A 27,546-nucleotide genomic window follows, 5' to 3' on the forward strand; every position below is an offset into this window, starting at 1 on the left:
TTTTTTTTGGCACATTGCCTTTACACATTTTATTAGATATTTAAATTTTTGTAACAGCTGAATGAGAAGCAGTTACAGTATAAATAAATAGTCATGAATGAATTAGTCATCTTTATTTGTAAGCAAAGTAATTATTATAGTAATTCATTGAATTACTAACATAATTAGTTTTTAATAAATGTAATTGATTACTGGGGAAAGTAATTATTGTGTTGATAAAAAAAAACTTCAACCACTTGTGTGTGTGCCTTTAAATGGCGGTACCTGTTACTAAGTGACTCGCAACATTAGCAAGAGAGCCAGAAGGTGCAGCAAGTTTATGGCGACTGGGGCCAACGTGTCTGAACAATCTGTGGTTTTAGAAGGCACACAAAATAAATCTAAATATGTTTTCACCTAGCAGGCAGCTACAGTTGTCATTTATCTAGTCTTCCATATATTTATACCGTGCAACATCCAAAAACTGAAAATGATGAAACAATGCGTACGTCTTGGCTTATGGCCGCAACCTTTGACCGTACAAGTGCGAGGCATGATTTATAAACGAGCACAAACTTTTACCAACTCAGGGACAACGCAGCAGCTCAGTTGGTCAAGAGCTGCAGTAGCTACGTTACCTCCATGGTAGAGGCACCGTGTTACTAAATAGTTCCTCGGGGTTAGCTCGTACAATAACAATGTCGCTTTTACTTCGTTAATATACAGGTCACGACATGTAAATGGAGTATTGTTGGTGGTTTTTGGATGCTTTTTAAGAAAGCTTTATAGACCAGTGTTTTTCAACCTCTGTGCCGCGGCACACTGGTGTACCGTGAGATATTGTCTGGTGTGCCGTGGGAGATTACGTAATTTCACCTAATTGGATTAAAAAAATAATTTTTTGCAAACCAGTAATTATAGTCTGCAAATGATGTGTTGTTGTTGACAGATTGCTGGACGACAGCAAAGACTTACAGCTTGTGGAGCCGCAGACGGCGTCCACAAAGTACATCCGTACATGACATGACAATGAACATCAAAATAGGAGCGCAAGACAAAAACAAAAACACCAAAAAACTCCAAATAAGTCACGGCGTGATGTGACAGGTCATGACAGTACACCTACTTTGAGACAAGAGCTATAGTGAAGCATGGTTGGTTATGGTTTGAATATCCAACAATTGCGATAATAACTTTTTATTGTCAATATTGGCTGCTGAGTTTAATTTTTTTATGTTTTCTGCTCGTGGTGTGCCTCAAAAATTTTTAAATGAAAAAAATGTGCCTTGGCTCAGAAAAGGTTGAAAAACACTGTTATAGACTGATTAGATTACTCCCATTAGCTACACTGTTAGCAGGCTCATCATGTGTTTTTTCCAATTTAGAATGCACAAAAAGGAGAAAGACATACAGTATATGTTCTTGTCTCACATAAGTATTGTGAATGATAGATAACATTGAAAAAAAAAAGTGCAACTGTTCAGTAAAATAAATCTTGCTATCCAATATGTAAATCTGCCTACGTTGTACTATAGGTTTTTCTGTCACACTACAGTAAGTTACATTTCTGGTGGTGGCACTTTTCCTCTGCACTGGTACACTTCACACATAAAATCAAAGCAAAACACACCATCTTTGTGGACAAAACACTATGTTTTACTAAACTTTGAGGTAATTTTTTCCAAAAATGTTCGATCGCACTTCAAATTGTAAATTTTTTGTGCTGTTTAACCCCCCAAAAAATAAGTGTCTGGTTGTCTTTGACTCAGTGGAAAATTACTGTGAATCCTGTCAGCATATGTGTGAATTGAAATGTTGTTTTGTAAGGTGTCCAAGGCTTCTTGGCTCTTCTTGCAGCCAAGAATTTTTTTTATAACATTATCTCTTGGCCCTTGGGTGTTTCTGAGGAATCCAGCTGCACGTGTGGCTGTGCAATAAAAAGTTTAGTATTGTACAGCAGAACATTCATAACGTTAAAAATAATTTCTTAAAATAACGCACAAGCCAAACTAATATAATTAAAATGTCAGGAGTCCGGATTTTTTCACAATAAAGGCAATTTGTACGTAAGGCAATTCAAAGGGCTTTACAAATGCATAAAATTACAATAAAGCACATAAAATCATAAAAAATATAGTAAAATCGTCATCAAAATAATCATGAATTATTTGAATTGAAATTAAAGAGTGCTGATAAAAAACGTTCACTTGTCAAATGCAAAGCTAATAAAAAGTGTTCTTCTGGATTTGAACATTGCCAGTGTTGCGGAATGTCTCACATCTTCTGGAAAACTAAAACGCAGCTTCACCATGTTTAACCCTGTCTCTGTGCACCAGCAGGAGACCATGCTGCGAGGTTCTCAAAGCCAGACATGGTTTATATGGTTCTAACATGTCATGGCGCTAGATCAGGAACATTTTTCTACGCCTGTAAAGTTGTTTCAAAGTATGCTCTCAAAGCAACAACACCAGACTGATTTGGTCGTATTTCCTGGTTCTAGTCAGGACTCGAGCAGCCGCATTCTGGACGTACTGCAGCTCGTTTATAGAGCCTGTCAAAAAGGCCTTTGCAGGACATCATTAAGCATAACTATCTTCTAAGCTTAGAATGTGCAGAATATATATATTGAAGATACAATGGAACCGCTAAACCAGGGTTGTGGCCATTTGCTGCCTCTGGATCTTTTTTTATTGGCCCGTGGCACATTCTATATATAAAATTAAACAAAAAAAAGCCCAGCAAAAATAAGAAAATGGAGCAAAAAAAGGACAATATAAAGAGACAAAATTAAAATCTTGATACTCATATAGTGGAGCCTCTAATTACGAACTTGATTTTGTTCTTTAACTGGGTTTGTATATAGAATAATTTTTAAATTGAAGCACATTTCCCCATGAGAAAACATTTTAACATGAATATCGGGTTCCAGCTTTGACAAAAGTCCATATTCTAGTAAAGGTTTGTACACTTTGAACACAATATAAAGCGCTATACAGTACTGCCTATCAAACAAACATAACAAGGGGGTGATGGATCAACTTTATATTTAATAACAAAGTCAAAACAACAATAGCTGAACGTCCGCTTTATGCAACGGCACTGCACAAGCACATACAATGATTGTCACTAGCCCTCTGATGCACTTACAGTTTGAAATCACAAAACCCTTGAACTTTAACAACCAGAATACTACATTGATTAGCAATAAGTCATACCAAAGACTATAAAAATGGGACCCATAACCTCCCTGCTTGGCACTCAGCAACAAAGGGTTGGAGTTGGGGGTTAAATCACCAAAATGATTCCCGGGCGCGGCGCCGCTGCTGCCCACTGCTCCCCAAGGGGATGGGACAAATGCAGAGGACAAATTTCACCACATCTAAGTGTGTGTGTGACAATCATTGGTACTTTAATCTTTAATCTTTAATAAAAAAAATTAAATCCACTTCACCTTGTTGGTTTTTCGTATTTGCATGCAGCCAAGACAGTGGGAGGAGGAGGGGGATATGAGGCAGTTTTGACAACACTGTGGATACTGTTACATTTCAAACCACACATCGCTTGTCCATTGATTTCTTTGGACCCATATTGAGTTAGCAAAACTAGGAAAATGCTTTAAAAAACGCTAAAATATACACATAAAAACCCACAAAGTAGCAATTAGCACAGTAGCTAACAACAGCACTGCTGTGCTGGCTGAGGGAGTATCCGAGATCCATCAGCGTGCCCTCAATGGATGTGCTGCAGGCACAAAATGTCTCCCCCGTAGGCACATAATGGGTAGATAAAAAGTTTGTACACTGAAACATGATTCCTACAACAAAGCATATTTTTATTCGGTCTGCGTTTCGTAAATCGAAAAATTTGTGTAACGAGTGGCTCGTAGATCGAGATTCCACTGTAACTAATGTTGTTAATGTGACGTGAATGCGATGTGAATCTTACGACACGTCACAATTCACTTTGATTCCGATTCTTTGAGTAACGATATTTTATTTGGCATTCTAAATTTCAATAAAACGTTTTCAAAACAACAGGTTGCCGGTTACAAAAGCTCCTTTAGGGTGCTGACATATGACAAACTGTAGGGAAGGGATTGTTTTGGCCCCATTCCTGGGTGGATCTTGTGTGAGAGGAAGGGGGGGCGGGAGGGGTTAATGTTTTTTCAATGCAGTCTGCTGAAAATGATGGACAGCGCCATACTATATAACAACTGACTCTGTGATCAAAGTTGGAATTGCCGCAATACACATTTTAAGTTATTCAACGCTCTACTGCCATTTGGTGGCTGAGGTGGTTTCTGTTTCTGTTCCTTCCCCCTATCATTAAAAAATATATATATATTTTTTAAACAATTTGAATTCATTCAAAAATGTAATTTAAAAATAAAAAAAATCAAGATTCAGATGAAAATTTATTTTTTTCCAGCACCCTTACTCACTAATAATGCCAATGGACCATGCCATATCCACCTATTAGATACAGTAACATAACCCTGCAGGTGGTACAATAACAGATAATATAGATTAGGAGTTCTCAACTGGTCTCATCCTGGGACCCATATTTTTCCATCTTTTACAATATTCAAGCCAAGCAGAAATATTACTATAGTTTTTTAAATCGCCTCTGAACATACACCTTTGCCATCTCTATAAACACAAATCCACATTATTGGAAGTGCAACATGTTTTTCACAGCACACTATTCAACTAAACTACACTTATTACTCAGATAGAGGACGCCCATCAACATGTTTATTTGATAATAAAACATTATTAAAAAATCAGATATTGTTAGTCAGCTAGCACAAGTTAGGAATCACTGGGTAGCTCATTAATATTGATTATATTGGTCATGTTGCCAGACTCTTTTCTATGTGGTAGTTTTATGTTCTTTGTTTTTTTGTACACCTTGTAAGCATCTGTCCCTGACCCACTTTTGGTCCCCGAGCTACCAGTGGAGAACCCTGCTGTAGATATTGCAGCAATGTGTTTTACACCTACATTTCTATTTGTGCTGTTTTCCCAGTGTCCAACAAGTGGATTCACGAGCGAGGACAGGAATTCAGGAGACCCTGTGGCCTCACAGAAGTGGATTGAACGTCGACCCGTGAGACGCACACACACAGTTCCGAAACACTTTCCATGTGCATTATTGCCATTGTCTTGTCAAGGTGTTGAGTTAAACATTTTTAACCATCTTAAGCAAGCCCATCGGGACGACCAGCTGACAAACACACAAATATGTTTAAAAAAAAAAAAAGTCTTACTTGGATGCAACAACCTGACAGGAATATTTCCATTTGACCTAAGAGCTGCTTTATTTATACAGTGTTTAAATTATTACATGAAAATATGTGCTTTTTCTACTAAATGGCCATCAGAAACAAGTCAATAAATGGTCTTTTATTTGAAACCACATGTCACCCTGTTTTTGTGTTACTTAATGTCCTAACCTATAACATATCCTGTTGCAACATTTGGCTAACGTCATGTATTGATGTGTCTTCTGAGACCGGTGGAACAGTGGTCATCCCGTGTGGCCCTGCCTTGCACGCTGCTATTCCATTCCATCTTAATCTCAGTTTATTTGTGTATTCAGTACAACTGTAATACAACAGACAATAACACAATACAAAATGAATGCACTTTGAAAGGCACCTTTTTTTTTTGGTAAAAAAAAAAAAAATGGGAACACGTAGTTTCTGTAATTATTCTCATTCACCCGAGATCACTCAGGGCATTGACTCGATAGTAACTCCACTGATCGGGTTGTCTTCAAAAAACGTTTTGGAACTTCATCCGAGCAGGCTTCATCAGTTCTTGCTCATGGACTAGTTAGGATGGCAACTAAATCGAGCTGTCCTATCTGGTTCATCAGTTCATGCTCATGGACTAGATGGGACAGCAACTAAATACAGTTGTCCTACAGAAATTAAATAGAGCGTTTCTATCTCGCTCATCAGTTCATGCTATAGATAGGACAGCAACTCAGAACAGCTGTCTGATCTGGTTAATCGGTTCATGCTTATGAACTTGATAGAACAGCAACTAAATAGAGCTGACCTATCTTGATCCCTAGTTTATGCCCAGACTAGATATTTAACATTAACTAAATGCAGCTTTTTTTATAACAGTTAAATAGAGCTGTTCGATCAAGCTCTTCAGTTAATGCTCATAGACTAGATAGGACAGCAGCTCAATAGAGTTGTCTTACAGCAATTAAATAGCGCTGTACTATCTTGCTAATCAGTTCATGCTCATGCACTAGATGGGACAGCAACTAAATAGTGTTGTCCTACAGAAATTAAATATAGCTGTTCGATCTAGCTTATCAGTTCATGCTCTAGATAGGACAGAAACTCAGAACAGCTGTCTAATCTGGTTAGTCGGTTCATGCTTATGAACTTAATAGAACAGCAACTAAGTAGAGCTGACCTATCTTGATCAATAGTTTATGCTCACAGACAACATATCTAACATTAACTAAATGCAGCTTTTTTACAGCAGTTAAATAGAGCTGTTCGATCAAGCCCTTCAGTTCATGCTCATAGACTAGATAGGACAGCAGCTCAATAGAGTTGTCCTACAGCAATTAAATAGAGCTTTTCTATCTAACTCATCAGTTCATGGTCATGGACTAGATTGGACAGCAACTAAATACAGTTGTCCTACAGAAATTAAATAGAGCTTTTCTATCTACCTAATCAGTTCATGGCTATAGACTAGATTGGACAGCAACTAAATAGAGTTGTCCTACATAAATTATATAGTGCTGTTCTATCTAGCTTATCAGTTAATGCTCTAGATAGGACAGCAACTCAGAACAACTGTCTAATCTGGTTAATCGGTTCTTGCTTATGTACTTAATAGAACAGCAACTAAGTAGGGTTGACCTATCTTGATCAATAGTTCATGCCAGGGGTCGGCAACCCGCGGCTCCGGAGCCGCATGCGGCTCCTTGACCACTCTAATGCGGCTCAGCTACATACATGCCGAACCCCCCGATTTTCCCAGGAGACTTATGGATAACACTTATGGGAGTAATATCATAGATTACTCCCAGGGAAAAAATAATCCTATTTACACTCTAATTACTAAATAAAGGGCATGCCCTAACTGCACTGCAGCAATTGTCCTCTATAGCATTTACCTACAGCGTACCAGTCTAGCCACATGTTGCATGTTGTTATTACTTGCACACACAGGAGACAGCAAAGCATACTTACTCATCAGCCACACAGCTTACACTGACGGTAGCCGTATCAAACAACTTTAACATTGTTACGTTACAAATATGCGCCACACTGTGAACCCACACCAAAAAAGAATGAAAAACACATTTCTGGAGAACATCCCACCGTAACACAACATAAACACAACACAACCATTACCCAGAATCCCATGCAGCCCTAACTCTTCCGGTCTACATTATACACCCCGCTACCACCAAATCCCCCCACACATCAACCCCCCCCCTCTCCGTGCGTTGGTTGAGCGGAAGAGTTAGGGCTGCATGGGATTCTGGGTATTGGTACTGTCAGTGTAAGATGTGTGGCTGCTGAGTTAGTACGCCTTGCTGTCACTTACGTGAGCAGGCTGAAATTGCATTCTACGTGTGGCCGAGCAGGCACACTGTTAGGGCAGACTGTAGAGGGCGCCAAATGCAGTGTCATTACGCTCTAATATTCGGGAGTCTCCCGGGAAAATTGAGAGGGTTGGCAAGTATGACACTATCAAGTGCCATTCATTCAAAACTCGCGGGCTGCACTAACATCAAAATTCCACATTAAAGTGCGTGCCGGTGCGTGTGTCGGAGACCCCTGGTTAACATAGCACAAAGCATTTAAGCTTTGTATGCGGTGTTTTTCTTTTAAAAAATGTTTTGTGGCTCCCATTACTTTCTTTAATTTGTGAAACTTGCCAAAATGGCTCTTTGAGTGGTAAAGGTTGCCGACCCCTGACCTAGGTGTTTTTATGCGGGATTAATTTGTGGCATATTAAATATAAGCCTGGTTGTGTTGTGGCTAATAGAGTATATATATGTCTTGTGTTTATTTACTGTTGTAGTCATTTCCAGCTGAATATCAGGTCACCCCCGGCTCTCACAGCATCTTCCACTCCCCACTAGTCCTTCACTTGCACTTTCTTCATTTAAAAATATTTCATCCTCGCTCAAATTAATGGGGAAATCGTCGCTTTCTCGGTCCGAATCTCTCTCACTTCATGCGGCCATCATTGTAAACAATAGGGAACTTTGCGTATATGTTCAACTGACTATGTCACGCTACTTCCGGTAGGGGCAGGCCTTTTTTTATCAGATACCAAAAGTTGCGATCTTTATCGTCGTTGTTCTATACTAAATCCTTTAAGCAAAAATATGGCAATATCGCGAAATGATCAAGTATGACACAGAATAGATCTGCTATCCCCGTTTAAATAAAAAAAATTCATTTCAGTAGGCCTTTAAATCGGTTAAAATCGATTATAAAAATAGTTGGCGATTAATTTAGTCATCGATTCGTTGGATCTATGCTATGCGCAGAGGCATTTTTTTGTTTTTTTATTTTTTATATATATATATTTTATTTTTTTTAATAAACCTTTATTTATAAACTGCAACATGTACAAACAGCTGAGAAACAATAATCAAAATAAGTATGGTGCCAGTATGCTGTTTTTTTTCAATAAAATACTGGAAAGGTTAGAAATGTAGTTTGTCTCTATCCGATTATTAATCGATTAATCAAAGTAATAATTGACAGATTAATCGATTATCAAATTAATCGTTAGTTGCAGCCCTAAATCATATACAATGTTTTTTGTTTGTATATATTCCACCCCATTCCTGCGGGTATCAACCTTTTTACTGGGGTTTCCCTACCATCCATCCATCCATCCATTTTCTACTGCTTGTCCCTTTCGGGGTGGCAGGGGGGTGCTGGAGCCTATCTCAGCTGCATTCGGGCGGAAGGCGGGGTACACCCTGGACAAGTCGCCACCTCATCGCAGGGCCAACAAAGATAGACAGACAACATTCACACTCACATTCACACACTAGGGCCAATTTAGTGTTGCCAATCAACCTATCTCACGCCAATATACCTAAGTACTCAGCACTTGTATTGCACACGTTCCGACACAGATTCAAGTCATGACTGTGTTCAACATGCCACCAAACGTTGTGTTGTTGTTTTTTGTGTGGGTGTGTGTTGTCAAAGACGAGATCTGATAACGCGCAATCCACACCTTTTCTGCTCTCATTTACGCCTTTTGACACATTTCCGACTCATCCTGGCTGCCAATGAATCCCCAATACTCAAACAGAAGGTGTGCACTCTTCTTATCTCACATTAGGCTCGCATTGACGTATTCGTCACTGTACCCTTTACATGTCAAGCATTTGCTTTTTGTTGTACTCTGGACAACTGGGGACCTGGTCTGCAGCGGATAAAGGTTTGAACTCGCTGTGATGAGTGATGGCATCAACTCCAAGAGAAGGGAGACTCTTGTTATCCAGGGGAAAGTCGTCTTCAGGAAGGCAGAGCAACAGGAATCGCTGCAGGATCAGAATAGATACGACATGACGAAAGTTAGTGTACTTCATATTGTTGCTTAATTTATTGAGGATAATTAAACTCATATGATTAAATACTTTGTTGGAATGATAAATATAATTTGGTTAAAAACATTATCACTAAATAATAAACATAATGTGATGAGGTGGCGATTTATCCAGGGTGTACACCCCCTTCCGCCCAAATGCAGCTGGGATAGGCTCCAGCACCCCCCGCGACCCCAAAAGGGACAAGCGGTAGAAAATGGATGGATGATTGAAATAAAAAAAATATCGATATGTAATTTAAAAAAAACCTATATGTATCCCGAAAGGGACGAGTGGTAGAAAATGGATGGATGGATATATGTATTATTAAAAATATCTTAAAAATAAATAAATAAATAAACAATTCTGTCACTGTCAGTTACTAGTAAGGATGAACAGGATACATTTAAAGGCCTACTGAAACCCACTACTACCGACCACGCAGTCTGATAGTTTATATATCACTGATGAAATCTTAACATTGCAACACATGCCAATACGGCCGGGTTAACTTATAAAGTGCAATTTTAAATTTCCCGCGAAACTTCCGGTTGAAAACGTCTATGTATGATGACGTTTGCGCGTGACGTCGATGGTTGAAACAGAAGTATTCGGACACATTGTATCCCAATACAAACAGCTCTGTTTTCATCTCAAAATTCCACAGTATTCTGGACATCTGTGTTGGTGAATCTTTTGCAATTTGTTTAATGAACAATGGAGACTGCAAAGAAGAAAGCTGTAGGTGGGATTGGTGTATTAGCGGCTGGCTGCAGCAACACAACCAGGAGGACTTTGACTTGGATAGCAGACGCGCTATCCGACGCTAGCCGCCGACCGCATCGATGATCGCGCCGTCGATCGCTGAAACGCAGGTGAGCACGGGTGTTGATGAGCAGATGAGGGCTGGGGTAGGTGGAGCGCTAATGTTTTTATCATAGCTCTGACGAGGTCCCGTAGCTAAGTTAGCTTCAATGGCGTCGTTAGCAACAGCATTGCTAGGCTTCGACAGGCGGCACAGCATTAACCGTGTGGTTACATGTCCAGTGTTTGGTTCGGTGTCTCCTGATAGTAGTATTGTTGATCTACTGTCCATCCTTCCAGTCAGGAGCTTATTTATTTTGTTTCTATCTGCATTTAAGCCCGATGCTATCACGTTAGCTCCGTAGCTAAAGTGCTTCACTGATGTATTGTCGTGGAGATAAAAGTCACTGTGAATGTCCATTTCGCGTTCTTGACTCTCATTTTCAAGAGGATATAGTATCCGAGGTGGTTTAAAATACAAATCCGTGATCCACTTTAGTCTTTCACTCTCACGTTCCTCATCCACGAATCTTTCATCCTCGCTCAAATTAATGGGGTAATCGTTGCTTTCTTAGTCCGAATCGCTCTCGCTGCTGGTGTAAACAATGGGGAAATGTGAGGAGCCCTTCAACCTGCGACGTCACGCTACTTCCGGTACAGGCAAGGCTTTTTTTATCAGCGACCAAAAGTTGCGAACTTTATCGTCGATGTTCTCTACTAAATCCTTTCAGCAAAAATATGGCAAAATCGCAAAATGATCAAGTATGACACATAGAATGGATCTGCTATCCCCGTTTAAATAAAAAAAATTCATTTCAGTAGGCCTTTAAATGATTTAGCAGACAACATAATGATGTGCTGAGCCACCATAAATGATGTGCCAGGCTATTAAATGACATTCTGGGCCACAATAATTGATTTGGCAGGCCACTTTAAATGATTTGGCAGACCACATATAATGAGGTGCCAGGCCACTTTAAATTAAGACGCGGACCATGTTAAATGACGTGCCGGGCCACATCAATTTATGCGGCAGACCCCATTAATGATGTGGCAGGCCACCTCAAAAGGATTTCCGGACACTTTAAATGACTTGCCGGGCCATTAAATGAAGTGGTAGACCAGAGTTATTGTGTAGAAATATGGGGAAACAACTACAAATGTGCACTTCATTCACTAACTGTGGTACAAAAAAGATCAATTAGAATAATACATAATGTTGGATATAGTGGCGACTTGTCCAGGGTGTACCCCGCCTTCCGCCCGATTGTAGCATGAGATAGGCTCCGGCGCCCCCCGTGACCCCGAAGGGAATAAGTGGTAGAAAATGAATGGATATAGAGAACATACAAACCCTTTATTTATTAAATCACAAATATTGAAATTCAACGAGTTGGTGCATTTGCAAACAGCTAAAATTATGTACAAAGCAAACTATAACTTGCTACCCAAGAATGTACAACAATTCTTCTTAACAAAAGAGGAGAAATATAACCTTAGAGGAAAATCTAATTTAAAACATTTGTATGCTCGTACAACACTTCAAACCTTTAGTATATCAGTATGTGGAATTAAATTATGGAACAGATTAACCAAAGAAATCAAACGAAGCACCAATATGATTCAGTTTAAGAGATTGTTCAAACTACAAGTGTTCACAAAGTACACAGAACAAGAATTATGATGGACATCTTGAACCTTTTTTTTTCCCTTTTTTTCTTATTGAGACAAATATTATTTATGTATTTAATATTTGTTTGCTTACTATGGTATATTATTTGTGCATTCACTGTTCTGTTACAGAGAACAAGGAAATTGGATAAAATTGCTATGGTATGAAAAGGGGTAGGGTTAAATAAGCTCTGCTTCTTCCTACTCCTTTTCGGACGTGCTGTAATGAAACAACTGGAAATGTGTGATGCATTACATTGTTCGAAATGAACTGAAACTGAACTGAACATATAATGACGTGGCAGACCACTTTATTGACGTCCAAGGCCACGTAAAATGACGTGCTGGTCCACTTTAAATTACGTGGCGAGCCGCTTTAAAAAATGTGGCGGGCCACATAAAATAACGTGTTGAGCTACATAAAATGATGTGCTGGACCAAAACATACAGTATTTGACAACAGATTAATTAGTCTCCAATAAATAAGAGTAATCATGCACAGAAACTATGTCAACACATTTCATTGTGGCTTGTGCCAACATCATTTAAAGCAGGGGTGTCCAAACTTTTTCCACTGAGGGCTGCACACGGAAAAATTAAAGCATGTGGGGGCCATTTTGATATTTTTCATTTTTAAACCATAACAAAATATATGGATTTTTTATTTATTTCACCTTTAGGTGTCCCGGGGACCATAAAGGGTCTCATTCATTACATTGTTAAAAATAAGTCAAATTATTATTATTATTTTCTATTTACAGTAAATCTCTACATCAACTTCAAGTCGATATAAAGTAATAAAAAAAAGGTTTTATGGCTTTTATGTCAAAAACAACTTAGTTTTTTATAGTAAAACTGAAATATGCAGTATTTAGTAATTAGAGCCATAAAAGATCAATAATGTATGGATTTTAAGTCCTTAATATTTTTGAGTAATCACAGTGAAAAGATAAATAAAATACTAAATATACAGGTATTTGGGATCCAAAAGGTGCCCCACTCAAAGTGATATGTTTTTATTAGGTTTTTCTGTTACTTTCAACACTTAAGTTACGAGATCAACTTCAGATATATCTGTCGATTTTACGTTTGAACTATTATTTTGTTTGTTTTATGCTCTTTTGTCAAATAAAATGTTTATGTTTTTATATGGCTACTACACAATATATGCAATATTTACCACATAAAACATTTTAAAATGAAATATTTGAAGTAATTGGAGCCTTGAAATTAATTCATTATAACATGGATTTTTTGTCATTATTTTTTTTTTGGGGAGCAATGGCAAAAAAAGAAAAATAAAGAAAGACAAAAGGAAAAAAAAAACAGCCTGCATGGCAGCTTTGTGTCAACATTGCAACTTTTCTCGTTAGATTTCACCTCATTCATTTTTATTTTTGCAATAGCATTTCCAGAATGTGTGGCGGGCCGGTAAACAATTAATTGGGGGCCGCAAATGGCCCCCGGGCCGCACTAAAGGAACGTTATTTGGACAGCCTTGTTGTAGGCTAAGAAGGGCCGTATGTGAAGCCAAGTTGTACTTAAACAACCCCGACATGAATCCATTAGTAATTCCATTCCTGTCAGGTTCGAATGAGGCCAGCGTACACAAGAGGAATTACTTTTCTTCATGCAAACATACCAACGGTGTAACAACAAGACAGAACGTAGCTGCACTGGATTGATCTTTGCGGTGAGGAAAATAAGGCCGGTTCTTGTCGACTATCCCTGGCAACAGATATATTTTGTATATATTTTATGTATGCTCTACTTCCCCTGAGGGGCTCACCTGTTGGAGGGTGCCTTCTCCGTACACTAGTTTGCACACCACGAAGAGAGGGATGAGGGAGAGGGAGACTGTGGCAAGGAACCAGCCCAGGATGTTGGCCCACAGTGGATAAACATAAGTATTGCTGAACTTCAAGGGCGAGTATCTGATGATGGAGAAGAGGAACGTGCCCTGAAAGACGAGACATCGGGTTCATGCATATCGAGGTTCCCGTTACTTGTGTGAGCACTCTCCAATGTGTATTTTGTTTGTCATATTATAGGTTGGCTTACAAAACACAAGCAAGGAGTGAAGTAGCACCAGCAGAGCTTCATCAGCGGTAAGGGACGGTAACCAATCATATCTGTGATGTTGCCATAGAAACGCTCGGCACCTGTATCAGAAAGGGTTTGGTCAGTGTAATTAATGGTGTGTCTTTTGCCTAAAAAGTGCCTACCGTAGACCCAGGCAATGCTGACGGACTGGCATATGGAGAGGAGGAGCAGGGTGGTGCCGCTACACACATGGAAATCCACCAGCTGTAGGAGGTACATCCCCCCCTAATAATAGTAAAAAAAAAACAATATCAATACTATGAAAATATGAGTGTCCGATGATTTACTTATTGTTTGACAGCCCTGCCAGTATTTTTCTTAAAAACCTTTTTTTTTTTTTTGGTTACAGCTGTTTCTTTTGTGAAATTGGTAACGTCAAGCCGTACGTGTTGAAAGAAATCTGGCAGGTTCATGTTTGAGGTCTTGGCAGGCAACACTGCTGTGATGTGGGCCACTTCCGAGAAGGATAAAGCAGCAGCTCAGGAAAAAAAATTATAATTTCTTATCACTGTTTGAACTTTTTAGACTGCTCTTGTGACTTCAGCACAGATAGAATTGTCATGCAGGGATAAGCAAAAGGCAACAAAACGAGCTTTGGTTATTGTATATATTTAAATGTTTTATTTGTTTTATATGGTGTATTTTGAGTATGATAACCCTGACCAGGGGCGGAGATCGCAAATTAGCCTTGGTTGAAAATCCTACATGCAAATCATGTGTAAAAGTCTTTGGTTTTTATAAATACGGTAAAGATCAGGTTAGTCTGGATGACTCTTTGACAGTCCGTTGCGGTCAGAAAAATATTGGTGGATTTTAACAGAAAATATAAATTTCTGTAAGATATTCTGGTCTGTACACAAGAGTTTGCTCTGGTTTTGCCGCCACTGCGCCACTACCAAAACACCAGTGGGGGCCATTGCTCAATGTCAACCTATTGAGTATATACACTTCTCCAGCAAAATATTACTAAAGGAGACAAATTACTCACTTACATACATACCAAATTACGCAGACAGAGGGTATTTCAAAACACTGGCTTGTTGCACATAAGCAATAACATCATTGACAACTGTGGTGTAATATAATTAATTAAAACAGATTATTGTCATTAAAAAAATATTTGTTATGATCCGCTGCCCGGATCATATATTTCTGTTTACGTTTTCGAGGCACTTGTGTTTTCTGTTAGTTTTGGACTCCTTGAGTGCCTGTTTGTGCACCTGACTTTTTTGTTGCCATCGCTGCTTATTGTTTTCACCTGCCGCGTGTGTTTCCGGACACGCACCGGTTAGTCATCACTGACATTATTTAAGCCTGCCTTCCCAGTGAGTCGGTCTGGCTTCTTTGTATTTGCATCACGCGACTGCCACGTAAGTTTGTTCTTGTCTCCTAGCCCCTGCTAGTTGTCACATTCTGTGCTAAGTGTTAGCCTTAGCTTCCGGTGCGCTCGGCACCTCATCCAGTCGGTTTGTTTTCCGTTTTGTACCTGTTTTGTGTTGTTTTATTATTAAATCAAGTTGATACCTGTAAGTCCTGTCCGGATTCGTCCTTTGCTTCTTGGGAGAACAACACCCCGCATCATCATGCGACCCAGTCGTTACAATATTGTGTCTGTCTCCATAGGCACCGCCATTGTTATCTGTCATCACGCTATTGATGCGCTCCAGAAACACGGCAAGTTGGACATTTCAAACCGCTCGACTAAAACAATGATTGGGTTTGTTCCTGACACATGCAAAAGGAAAATTAAACCCTACATACTATATTTAGCTGTATTTTTACTAGGTAGTGTATTAGGTATCAGTCAAGGTATTGAGTCAAATGTAATAATGATGGACTGTCTAAATAGGTGAATTTTGTCGTCAGGTCTGCCGGTTGTTGAATTATCTCTTCAGAATGAAAGCCATATACAGTAACAACCAACTGACATGTTTTTCTGTTTGCATCTCACTGAATTGTTTTCAGATGTTAGATTAAAGTGGGATCTTTCTGACTTCTCAGCAAGTGTCTTGAATGCACCATACAACAGGGCAGGGACGGCGCTACACCGGGCCTGGGGGGTACTTCTTGGTACCTGTTGTTGTGTATCTGGGATTTGCATACGTGCCGAAAATGTGACCTCAAACCGTGGAGACATTGTCAAGATATCTTTAAATCAATCTTGCCTTCCTTCAAACTTCTTCCAAAAGAGCCGATTGGAATTTGCCCCATTTGTGACGTTTCACTGGTGAAGTCAGAAGATGATTCATATATGGTAGAAATGGAGCCTTGTAAATAAGACCGCCCACAAAACGGGACAGCCTTTTCCAATTTTCTCCACAAAGCCATCTTTGCTAATCCAATCAGCAGGCCGAGTCCATCTTCCTGTTGCCAATCATGCGACCGGGTCCATTTTCGAACACCTTTTAAAAGCCCAGCTCCATCTTTTGGCCGTCCGATCACAGCGTGAACGGAAACTTTTTTGGCCCGCCCCTCCACCGCAATCATTTGTAAATTGAGCTGTTCGCACTTTTCCTTCCGGCGGCACTTTATAGCCTATGAGCCTAATATTAATTTCACTATTATTAATTTCTTTAGTTATTATGTTGTAATCCCAAACAATATTTCCAACATATAGCTGTCTGTTTTCATTAATTATGCATATAGATAAAGACACTTGTTGTAACATTTTGGATTAACAGGACATGAGTGCTGTCAGTTGCTGTATCTGTCACCTTTGCTTTGTGTTCATCTTAGCTATTTTGTTGAATATTCTTTGGTCAAATTCAGTTAAAACTATGTTTGTATCCATAACACCCCGCAACAGTGATTCTTAACAGTTTCGACCTTAGGGCCAAACTTTTCCACTACAGGGGGGGCCCGGAGCCCACTCAAATATTAACACTGAATTCGTAATCCTACTCTTGATCTTAACTGTATTCAAAAATTGTATCGAACTTACTTTTACAGTTTGCAACCTTGTCAAATGATATGAAAGCATGTGTAATAACATTTATTTAGCCCATAAACCTTAGGCTCAGGTTGCAAAAGGGTAAAGGAAAGACAAGATTCAACCTGATTGTTTCCATTTAAACATCTACCTTTGCCTCTCGAGGGCCGCCAAGATATATCTTGTTTCTCAGCTGTGGTCCGTATCGGCCGCAGTGTTACTCAGTTGTAATACACTTTTCTACCACATTTGGCAGTAATGACAATATCAAACAAGCAGGAGAAGTCTGGAGCTATAGTCAGAGAAGTTTTTTAAGCGCAAAAATTATGACTTAAGTGGTCAAGCTGTATTCTCATTTGCTCTGAAATTTTATTGACAGTTTATCAAAGAAACATATTCATTATTAATTTTGTTTATTTTAGCACAACATAATTGTATATACAAAACCCAAAACCAATGAAGTCAGCATGTTGTGTAATTCGTAACTAAAAACAGAATACATTGATTTGCAAATCCTTTTCAACTTATATTCAATTGAATAGACTGCAAAGACAAGATATTTAATGTTTTTTTTGCAAATAATCATTAACTTAGAATGTAATGGCAGCAACACATTGCAAAAAAGTTGGCACAGGGGCATTTTTACCACTATGTTACATGGCCTTTCCTTTTAACAACACTCAGTAAACGTTTGGGAACCGAGGAGACCAATTTTTTAAGCTTTTCATGTCACGGCCAGGGCGCATTCAAATGCGCCCTCATCTGTTCATCCTGACGAGCGCACCGCGGGCCACGCCCACATGCGCTCTCTCCAATGAGAGCGCGCTCGGACACTCCCCCGCTCACGCTGAGCGCTGCACGCCCACGCAGCGACAAGCCTGCACGCAATTGCCTATCCGCACACCTGGGACTGATGAGGGCGAGTGGGATAAAAGACCAGTGGACCCATGGATCCACGCGGGAACTTAGTTCTCATATGGTGACCCTGTTTTTCTTTCGTTGCCCTGGATTTCGACTGCCTCCCTCGTTCCTTGACTCCTCGCTTGCCCCTGGACTCTGACGCCCCTCTCTCGCCCCGGAACACCTGCCTGCCCCATGGACTGCCTCGTTTGCTCTCGTCAACACTTGGTAGCACACTTCAGCCAACTACACACAGTCTTACACCACACACTCATTCCCTTTTGGATCTAGTTCACACTCCATTTCCTTAGTTTATTATATTAGTATTGTTTGTTATTATTATATATATTGAATATATACCTGTGTATATATATATAATAAATTAGTGAACATACTGCCCTCTGGTGTCTGTTTGCCGTCACCTCCCCCTTTAGTAAACCATAACAGTAAGTTCCCGCCAAAATTGATTAGGGACCTGACGGCACAGTGACTTTAGTTCCGCCCCCTGTGAATGTTTTTTTTTTCTTTTCCCCTCTTTTTGCCCCATTCACCATGTCTTTTTCTTTTTTTCGCTCTACATGGGAGGATTTGTCTTGTCCTGCCGAGCTGTCATGGAAAGGCATGTTCAGTAGCGATATCAGCAAGAAGGAATTTTCCCGTCGCCTGGACATCCTCCTCCCACCCTTAGAGACTCAGTCAACAGGAAGCGTCTGGCATCCGCTTTCTGAGGGGGGTGGGGGGGGATAGTACTGGTGGCTGTGCTGATGGGGTGGCGCAGCCGCACCCAGACAGGCTACCCCCGGCCAGACTAATTCCACCTATTTTTCGTTTTTCCCAGCCACAGCCACCAGCACCCTGGCTAGCCCCCGAGCTTGCACCAGCCCCTCGGCTAGCCTCCGAGCTAGCACCAGCCCCTCGGCCTGCAGCGCCGACCTCAGCACCTCAGCCTGATCCTCAGCCATCCTCCTCGTCTCCGGCGCCGCCAACGTCTGCTGCTGCCATGCCTGCATTGCCAATGACATCTTCCTTCACGCCTGCCTCGCCGATGACGTCCGCTGTTTCCACGCCGCCGATGACGTCTTCCTCCACGCCCGCCTCACCGATGACGTCCGCTGTTTCCACGCCGACGATGACGTCCGCTGTTTCCACGCCGCCGATGACGTCCGCTGCTTCCACGCTGCCGATGACGTCCGCTGCTTCCACGCCGCCGATGACGTCCGCTGCTTCCACGACGGCGTCTTCCTGTTCCTCTTCACCTCAGACGACGTGCCCTCCTCTTCGTGTCCGGCGGGCTGTACCACTGCGCCGGCCTCCTCTTCGTTTCCGGCGGGACGCACCACTGCGCCACTCGCGTCTGCCTCCCCGACGGCCAAGAAGTCGACCGTTCCTTGGTCGTCCACCTCGCCGGCCGCAGCGGCGGTCTACTCGCCGCCGCCACCAGACTTGTCCCCGATGGCTTCTGAGACACTTGGGCCGGCGACCCACCACCAGTCCTCCACTCCGCCCTCCCTTGTTTTGTGAGTATGTTGTTCGTTTGTCTGTCTTGGGACATCTGGAATCTGTCCATAGGGGGGGAAACTGTCACGGCCAGGGCGCATTCAAATGCACCCTCATCTGTTCATCCTGACGAGCGCACCGCGGGCCACGCCCACATGCGCTCTCTCCACTGACAGCACGCTCGGACACGCCCCGCTCACGCTGAGCGCTGCACGCCCACGCAGCGACAAGCCTGCACGCAATTGCCTATCCGCACACCTGGGACTGATGAGGGCGGGTGGGATAAAAGACCAGTGGACCCATGGATCCACGCGGGAACTTAGTTCTCATATGGTGACCCTGTTTTCCTTTCGTTGCCCTGGATTTCGACTGCCTCCCTCGTTCCTTGACTCCTTGCTTGCCCATGGACTCTGACGCCTCTCTCTCCCCCCGGAACACCTGCCTGCCCCATGGACTGCCTCGTTTGCTCTCGTCAACACTTGGTAACACACTTCAGCCAACTACACACATAGTCTTACACCACACACTCATTCCCTTTTGGATCTAGTTCACACTCCATTTCCTTAGTCTTACACCACACACTCGTCCCCTTTTGGATCTAGTTCACACTCCATTTCCTTAGTTTATTATATTAGTATTGTTTGTTATTATTATATATATTGATTATATATATATAATACATTAGTGAACATACTGCCCTCTGGTGTCTGTTTGCCTTCACCTCCCCCTTTAGTAAACCATAACATTTCAGGTGGAATTCTTTCCCATTCTTGCTTGATGTACAGCTTAAGTTGTTCAACTCAGTTGTGGTATTTTAGGCTTCATAATGCACCACACATTTTCAATTGGTAGACAGGTCTGGACTACAGGCAGGTCAGTCTAGTACCCGCACTCTTTTACTATTTTACCTGGCTGTTGTAACACGTGGCTTGGCATTGTCTTTCTGAAATAACCAGGGGCGTCCATGATAATGTTGCTTGTCAAGAAAAATAGAAACCTTCACCTAAATCAGATTAACTATAGACCTAAGATAGGCTATATTTCCCCCCTAGTAACTGCGAACAGCACGGCAGAGACACAAGGCCTAGAACAAACCCATATAATCAATAGAGTGTAAATTATATTTAATCAATGTATTTAATCAATGTATTGTATTAAGGAGGAAGTTTGTCAATGATCATGTGAACTAAAGCAGTAATGGTGTCAGGATAAGAAGTTCAGGACAAAGTGGAGAATAAGATTAGGGAAAGTCAGAAGAGAGAGATAGAGGCCCATGAGTAGAGACTCACACATAGCAATCCCTGAACCCATGGAAATTCCCTAGCTAACAGGGCTGTCAAGACAGAGTGGAAGGACAAGGACAGCGTTTAAAGTGAAGGTTGAAGATAAGTTCAAGATAAGGGGTTGAAGACAAGTTCAAGATAAGGGAGAGGGCGAGTAGAATGCTATCGCCAGCGATACATCCCTAGTTCAAAATAACCCTCACAGCAGTACTAAGTGGTCGAGTGGCAGGGGAGTGAGATACTGACACTTAATTGTACGGTTGGAAGAAGGGAGGAATAGGGGGAAGGGTCATCCAGGTGAATCTGGAATAGACTGATTGGGGCGTAGCTACTAAGTACACGATAGCCAAAAAAGGAGAGAGTCGAAAATGAACGGAATGAACTAAGAATCGACCAATGAATTATAGAATATAGTATGACGCAGTATAGCCCCATAGGAGTAAGAGGTGGATTGGTTAGAGAGAAAACCACCCCCCATAACCGAGGGTATATAGGAGTGTAAAGAATATTATTTCGGGGGATTCTGTACTTGTACGTAGCATCGAATGGGCAATCGAGAGGTCTCTTTGCAACTTGGACTGAAACAAAGAACTTTGCCCAACACTCTCCGAGAAGAACCCGATTCGACAGAGCGAGAGACCTCGCTCCATTCCGATCTCCCCCTGTGACCAAACGAGAGGACCAGGACCTCCTGTCCTACCAGAGGAACCAGGGCGTTGGCCCCGCGGGCCCCTGAGGCTCGCACAGGACCTACTCCACTGCTCCTGCTGGCCTCCCTCTCCGGCCGGCACAGCAGAGGCCCGACGACGGATCACTCGGCCGGGTGACACGTCAGGGTTTGCCCAAATTCAAGAGACTCTTTTCGGCCACTTTCGACCCAACCCCGGCCCCCCTCCAGGGGACCCACCACAAAGGACCTCTCAAAGTAAGACCCAATTCGAACTTTCATATGAACTGAATTAGACACCTTTTGATGATTTGTTTGTTACTTTTTACATATTTTTATATTTCAACTTCTCATGATTTTTGTGAAATGATTAATTAACGCTGTGCAATGCTTGTGCCATTGAACCCGCATTAAGGGGCATTAAATCAAGATTCATGAAGAACCTGCATTAAAAAGCATTATACCAAGAAGCCAAATTTGCATCCTTTCAACCTTTCACCTACCGACACGTCCTCGACGATAAACCATAGGATCACAGTGTGTACGACACCTAGCTCTCAAGGGTCACTCTAATGGAGTCCACTAACAATTATGTCCTGTAGGGCTGTTCATTTCCAATGCCCTCAAATCCAAACCTAGTCAGTAACAAAAGCCAAGATTCAAAGAGGCAAGCTACCATTAAAACAGCGGGAATTGTGTGTATTAAACTCGACCTTGGAAAGAGAGGCTTCTCTACCGAGTGTACCACAAGGGGAAGCGGGACAGACGCTGAATTAACACCGGGTAGTAGAGCTAGGCGACCTCGCCATCCAGCAGAGTAGCGCCTACGTCGGTGGAGCAGAGCTGAGGACCCCGTCTGCACCGAGGAGGACAGGACCCGTGGTACGGAGTGCTGGAGTTAGACGACTCGCAGGAAGGAGCTTGTAAGTCAGAATAACGGGAATCTAACACGTGGCGCCCAACGTGGGGCTCTTCGCAAAAGAAGTGCGTTGAGCCTGCAAGAAAAAAAAAGAATCCGCAGTGGTCAAGGAGGATCACTGCTCGTGTTGAGACGACCCGAGAGAATAGGGAAGATTGCAAAAGATAGTGTAAATTCCCCAATTGGAGGATCACGGAAGATCGTGGATTGACTGCAGAAGAGTGGATCAGTGCAGGAAGGCATTGAGGACACACAGTCTCTGATGAAGATTTAAGAAACGTAGGGACAGAGACGAGCGGCTAGAGTTGAAAGCGCTGTGAATGAACACGGCCCACAACGGAAGCCGAGAGAAGCCTATATTAGCCCGACCCTCTCCCTTACTCTAAGCGCTACGAGTGGCCTGAGTGGAACGGCGACTCGAGACGACAAAACAAAAACATAGCACGGAAAGCATGATGACTGGAGTGCAACCGCCCGGCGATGAGAGGTCGCTAGAAGAAGAAGAAATGGAACCCCAGGAGAGGGAAGAAAGAGCGTAAGCCCGTGGGGCAACCGCCGCGACAGAAGCAGCCGCCAGATGGGTGGCTGGATTGGAAGATGAAAGCGTCAAAAGAAAGACGCAAAACAAAGGTCCATATGTTCAAGTAGTCCCCTTGGGGTACGGATGGGATTCGTGGACGAGAGAAATAAAAGATCATGTCCTACAGCATTGGCCCACCCTAAATGAGACCGAATTAAAAGCCGCATTAGAATTAGAATGTAAGAAGACGGGAGTATTTGTATTCCCGCTAATAAAAAAGAACATTGAGATACGAGTAGTAACCTCTCCAGTGCCGCCGACAAAGAGAACTGAAGGACTGTACTGGATAAGATGGTGGGTGAAGGAGCTGATGCCAGAAGGAACAAGAGGCAAGTTTAGACCGATTACGGCCATAATTAGTCCGGAAGTACCGCTGGACCCGATAGTCAAGATGTTGGCCAGAAAGGCTGGAGTCGAGCCGATACTAGTGATAACGAACAGAAGAGCTTACCATTGGCAGAAAGAATATGATGCCGAAGGAACCTGCTTAGCGGAATACCGGAGTCCCATGATTCCGATGGAGACGGACCCGATGGCCGATGATCAGAGTGTGGTCACCGGCCCAGTAAACGAGTCCTCGGAAGAGAGCGGATATTCGCGCAGGAGGCGGGAAGCACGATGGCCATGACGGAGAACGAGTGGTAATGGCAAGTGGGGGAGACTCCAGTTATTATGGCATTGTACACGCTCCAGTAGCTAAATTTGACAACACACAAGACACGGAAAGGTATAAAGAAATTGTGGCGGATGCCCTGGAAGGGGGCATAATATATGCCAGCTCGATGAAATTATCCAGAGTCATCATTTGCATCGAGTGAGTCAGGTCAGGAGACCTGCCCTGGAAAGTGGCGGAGCAAGCGGTAACAAGAGCAGTGTGTGCCTTTATGGGATCGGCCTTAGGCTGGAACCAAGTGAAGGAGATTGTGATTGTTACCTCCGAGAAGCAAGATAGAGAGCGGCGAGAGGCATTAATGAGACCGTTGAAAAGAGCCGAAGTCCTAAGCACAGTAACCGAGGAGGGAGAAGGAGAAGATGTGTTTGTTTCCCCAGCCCAGATCATGGGAGCAAAGGGCCCGCAGGCCTCGGCGAAGCCAACGGCCCGTGGAACGCCAGCTGGAGGTGGATTCGGAGACGGACCAGCCGCGACGGTAACCACCAAGACAATCGCATCAACCACAACCTGGGAAGGTATGACCAAGCCACCGCAACCGGCTCCCAGAAAAGGGTCCGGACTGAAGCCAGACCCCTCACCGAGCCATGTTGATCCGAGCCCGGCAAGGCGACGACACCCAGCAGGAAATGTTTCATGTGCGGTGAGTGTAGCCACACAACAAGTACAGTCTTCTGCACACAGCTCGCCGCCGGAGACGGACTCGGAAATGGACATGTCGGATGGACGGGAGACTTCGGAGGAGGAAGCACAGGATTCAGACCCGAGTCTGGCCTCAGCGAACGCTGAAAATCTGCCTCCCCCGGGACAGTTACGTGTAGGAAAAAGGCAAGTAGTAAAGAAGGGGGTCCCCACCTATTTAGTGGAAAAAACTACACAGAAGATGGCTAGGGACCTCGGCTTGAAAGCCTTAGAAACGAAGGATGGAAGAAAAGCCTACATGCCTGAGTTAGGACAGACTGACTATTATGTGCCCGAAGCCTGGAAGAGCGATCCGGACAAAGACATAACGCTGAAAGTAAAGGCTAAAAGCTTCGAGTGGGGCAACTTTCTAATTGCACCCACATTCGGCTCCATAGTAGCTAGTAAATCGCTAACTAGTAACTTTCGAGCATCCTTTCTGGCAGTAACGCACGATGCCATGTTATGGCGCCTGAAGAAAGCGGCTTATAGGGAGGCCAAAGAATTGGAAGCAAGGGGACGGAATGTCTCGGTAAGCGAAGAAGAAATCGAGACTGCCCCTCCACCAGTGTTCAACCCCCCTCAGCCGGCGCAGAATGCTCCGGTGAGGATTATTCCCCCAACTGACGCACCCGCTGGGTATGTGGAAATGAAAATAATAAAACACCTGGTGCCGGTCATGCGCCAGAATCAAAGTATTCAGGACTACCTGAAAAGTACCTGGTATTTAGTCAAGAAAGCCACTAGCAATGATGCAGCCCAAAGGTTATGGCTTATGAGTGTCACCGGTGAAGCCCTAAGCGAAGAAGACACAGCCGAAGAACATTATCGGAGAATGGTAATTGAGGGGGCCGACGACGAAGACGCCCAATTTGAAATGGCAAAACGGAAATTGGAGAGGGGTCAACCGCTGAAGCAAGTATGGCATGCACTAAGAAAATCGATCCCGATGTCCCAAAGGGTGAAAACCCTCCGAAGATTGACTAAGGGAATGGGTGATGAAGTGGAGTTTGCAATGATGGATCCTATCACCGCCACAGCTGATCAGATGGATGAGGTGGTGCGAAGGTGGGACATCCAGAGACATCTACAAGAAAGGCAGAGGGCCGCAGGGACACCGCGGAGAGAGGGGCCTCAGGCGGCAGAAAGAAGGCTTCCAATAACACCAAGAGCCCCTCCGCCCTCGAGTGCCGCAGCGGACCGAAGTTACGGCCCGCAGCGGGGGCCTCCGCGCCCCGAGAGGGAGCGTCCACAGCGGAACGCAGGACGACCGCCTCCTGGGGACAGGCCCCGCCCTCAAGCAGATCAAACCAGAACGCAAGAACAGAAAAGTCCATATCTATCAACGGAAGATTACAACAAGCTGACGCCCGAACAGAAGACAGCCCTCCGCGAAACAAGACGACTTGCTAGCGGTGGGCCGGCCAACTAATGGCCACCGAGGCACGGGTCACCCTGGAGCATGCCTACAGGGTGGGGGACCAAATATTCACTAACATCGATGGAATCCCCTACCTAGTAGACTCCGGGGCTGATGTGTCCATGACCCGTAGAAGCCTTTTGCCAAAAGGACACCTAACCGTCCAACTAGCAGACGGATCCATTAAGGAGGTCCCCTGTGGGGTCTGGAAAGGGATCATATGGCTTATGGGCCCTAACGACCTGATTTCAGTGGCGGACCTGGAAACTTTGTATCAAAAGAAAAACAAGAGAAATTGGAAGAAGCGTCTGTCAATTCTACAAGCACGGAGATGTAGACTGCCCGCAGCGGCTGGAGAAAGAGTCTGGTACAAGGCAGTCGACATACCAGCCGTGACGGAAAAGATGTTGGCGGACAGCGGAATCTTCTCAGAAGGTAAAGAAAAATTACGCATGATAATTTCCAATGCTACGGTGGCCAAATTTAAAAATGATTGTGGAGATTTGGGAGAAAAATACGTCCACTCAATTGTAGGAGGAATACATCCTCCGGTGCGTCAATATCCCCTCAACCCTGAAGCCGTGAAAGAAATGGAAGTGATAGTGCAAGAATTGTTGGCGCTAGAAGTGATAAGAGAAGAATTACATCCCCAGACGAATAGTCCGATTCAAGCAGTGAAAAAGCCCGAGGCAACGGGAGGAGGATGGCGGCCTGTAATTAACTTTAAGGCACTCAACCGCCGAACCCTGGCCCACAAGTCAAGCCTAACCAATCCGCAAGGAACCCTGAAGACATTGAGACTGAAAACCTTCAAGTCCTGCATTGACCTGGCAAATGGTTTCTTTTCCATGAGATTGGCTAAAGCATCGCAAGCAAAAACTGCATTTACACACAAAGGCAAGTCATACGTGTGGGAACGACTCCCGCAGGGCTACAAGAACTCCCCAAATGTCTTCCAATCAGCAGTGATGGAAATTTTGGACGGACTTGACGCTACAGTGTATATTGATGATGTCTTTATAGTAGATCACACAGAAGAAGAACACCTAGACAGGCTGCAGAAAGTGGTGGAACGGTTGAATGCGGCAGGACTCAAGCTAAATCTCAAGAAATGCCAGTTTGCCAGAAAACAGGTGAATTATTTGGGGTTTCATGTATCTGACACCTTAGGAATCTCAGATGATTATATGGCTAAGATCGACAACATCGAGGCACCTAGAACGCTCAACAGTCTCCAGCGAATTTTGGGCCTATGTAATTATGTAAGAGACCATGTCCTCGGCTACCAGGGGTTTGCCCGACCTCTGTACGCCAAGCTGAGGAAGGTAAGGGCCAAGGACGGCCTCGATGAGGCCGAGTCCGGGGCAGTAAAGATGGAAGAACCCGAATGGGTATGGACGGAAGAAGACCAAAGCAATCTGATGGGACTGATTTGGGCTATCAAAGATCAGTCCAAAAGGCTGGAGCCGAGGAGCCCTACGGCAAGACTGATGGCGGAAATTGAAGTCGAGGAAACGGAGCCAAATGCCATAGTCAAGGTGAGCAACGAGGGAGGAGGACTAGTGGCGATGTGGAGCTGTACACTTTCCTCCGTGGAGCAAAGATATGGCCCTACGGAGCGAGAGCTGGCAGTTCTAGCCAAGTATTGGCACTCCTTGAAAGAACTTGCTCAAGGACAATGTATTGGAGTCAACTCGAGATGGCTAGTGTTTCAATTCCTCAGTAAGGCTACCGTTGACGGTTCCCGAGCAACAAATGCAAGATGGGGCAAATGGGAAAACATATTGATGGACCCGGACCTCGACATCGGTCCGGAAAAAAGAAAGAAACGCTTGCCCGA

The 27,546-nt window shown here is 43.3% G+C and overlaps 2 protein-coding genes across 6 annotated transcripts in view; one reads left to right on the plus strand and one right to left on the minus strand.

Annotated features, from left to right (window-relative positions):
- The window catches only part of LOC133650922 (prolyl 4-hydroxylase subunit alpha-2-like), a 38,832-nt gene extending 33,430 nt beyond the window's left edge, over positions 1–5,402 (plus strand). For 3 of the 5 annotated variants that reach the window (XM_062048703.1, XM_062048698.1, XM_062048701.1), the window contains one exon: positions 5,008–5,401. Coding sequence is in view for 3 of the 5 variants with exons in the window: in XM_062048698.1 (XP_061904682.1) it covers positions 5,008–5,078 (71 nt within the window). In the remaining 2 variants the exon portion in view is untranslated. Of the gene's footprint in view, positions 1–5,007 lie in introns of all 5 variants that reach the window. The other 2 variants (XM_062048702.1, XM_062048700.1) reach the window with 2 other exon arrangements.
- A 2,124-nt stretch (positions 5,403–7,526) lies between these two features.
- The window catches only part of LOC133650920 (sodium- and chloride-dependent GABA transporter 2-like), a 67,629-nt gene continuing 47,609 nt past the window's right edge, over positions 7,527–27,546 (minus strand). Inside the window, exons 11-14 of the mRNA XM_062048693.1 lie at positions 14,283–14,385; positions 14,119–14,219; positions 13,847–14,017; positions 7,527–9,537 (exon numbers count right to left, since the gene is read on the minus strand). Of these exons, the coding sequence (XP_061904677.1) occupies positions 9,367–9,537; positions 13,847–14,017; positions 14,119–14,219; positions 14,283–14,385 (546 nt within the window). The 3' untranslated portion in view covers positions 7,527–9,366. The remainder of the gene's footprint in view (positions 9,538–13,846; positions 14,018–14,118; positions 14,220–14,282; positions 14,386–27,546) is intronic.

Source organism: Entelurus aequoreus, linkage group LG05 (assembly GCF_033978785.1).
Source record: "Entelurus aequoreus isolate RoL-2023_Sb linkage group LG05, RoL_Eaeq_v1.1, whole genome shotgun sequence".
Lineage (NCBI taxonomy): Eukaryota > Metazoa > Chordata > Actinopteri > Syngnathiformes > Syngnathidae > Entelurus > Entelurus aequoreus.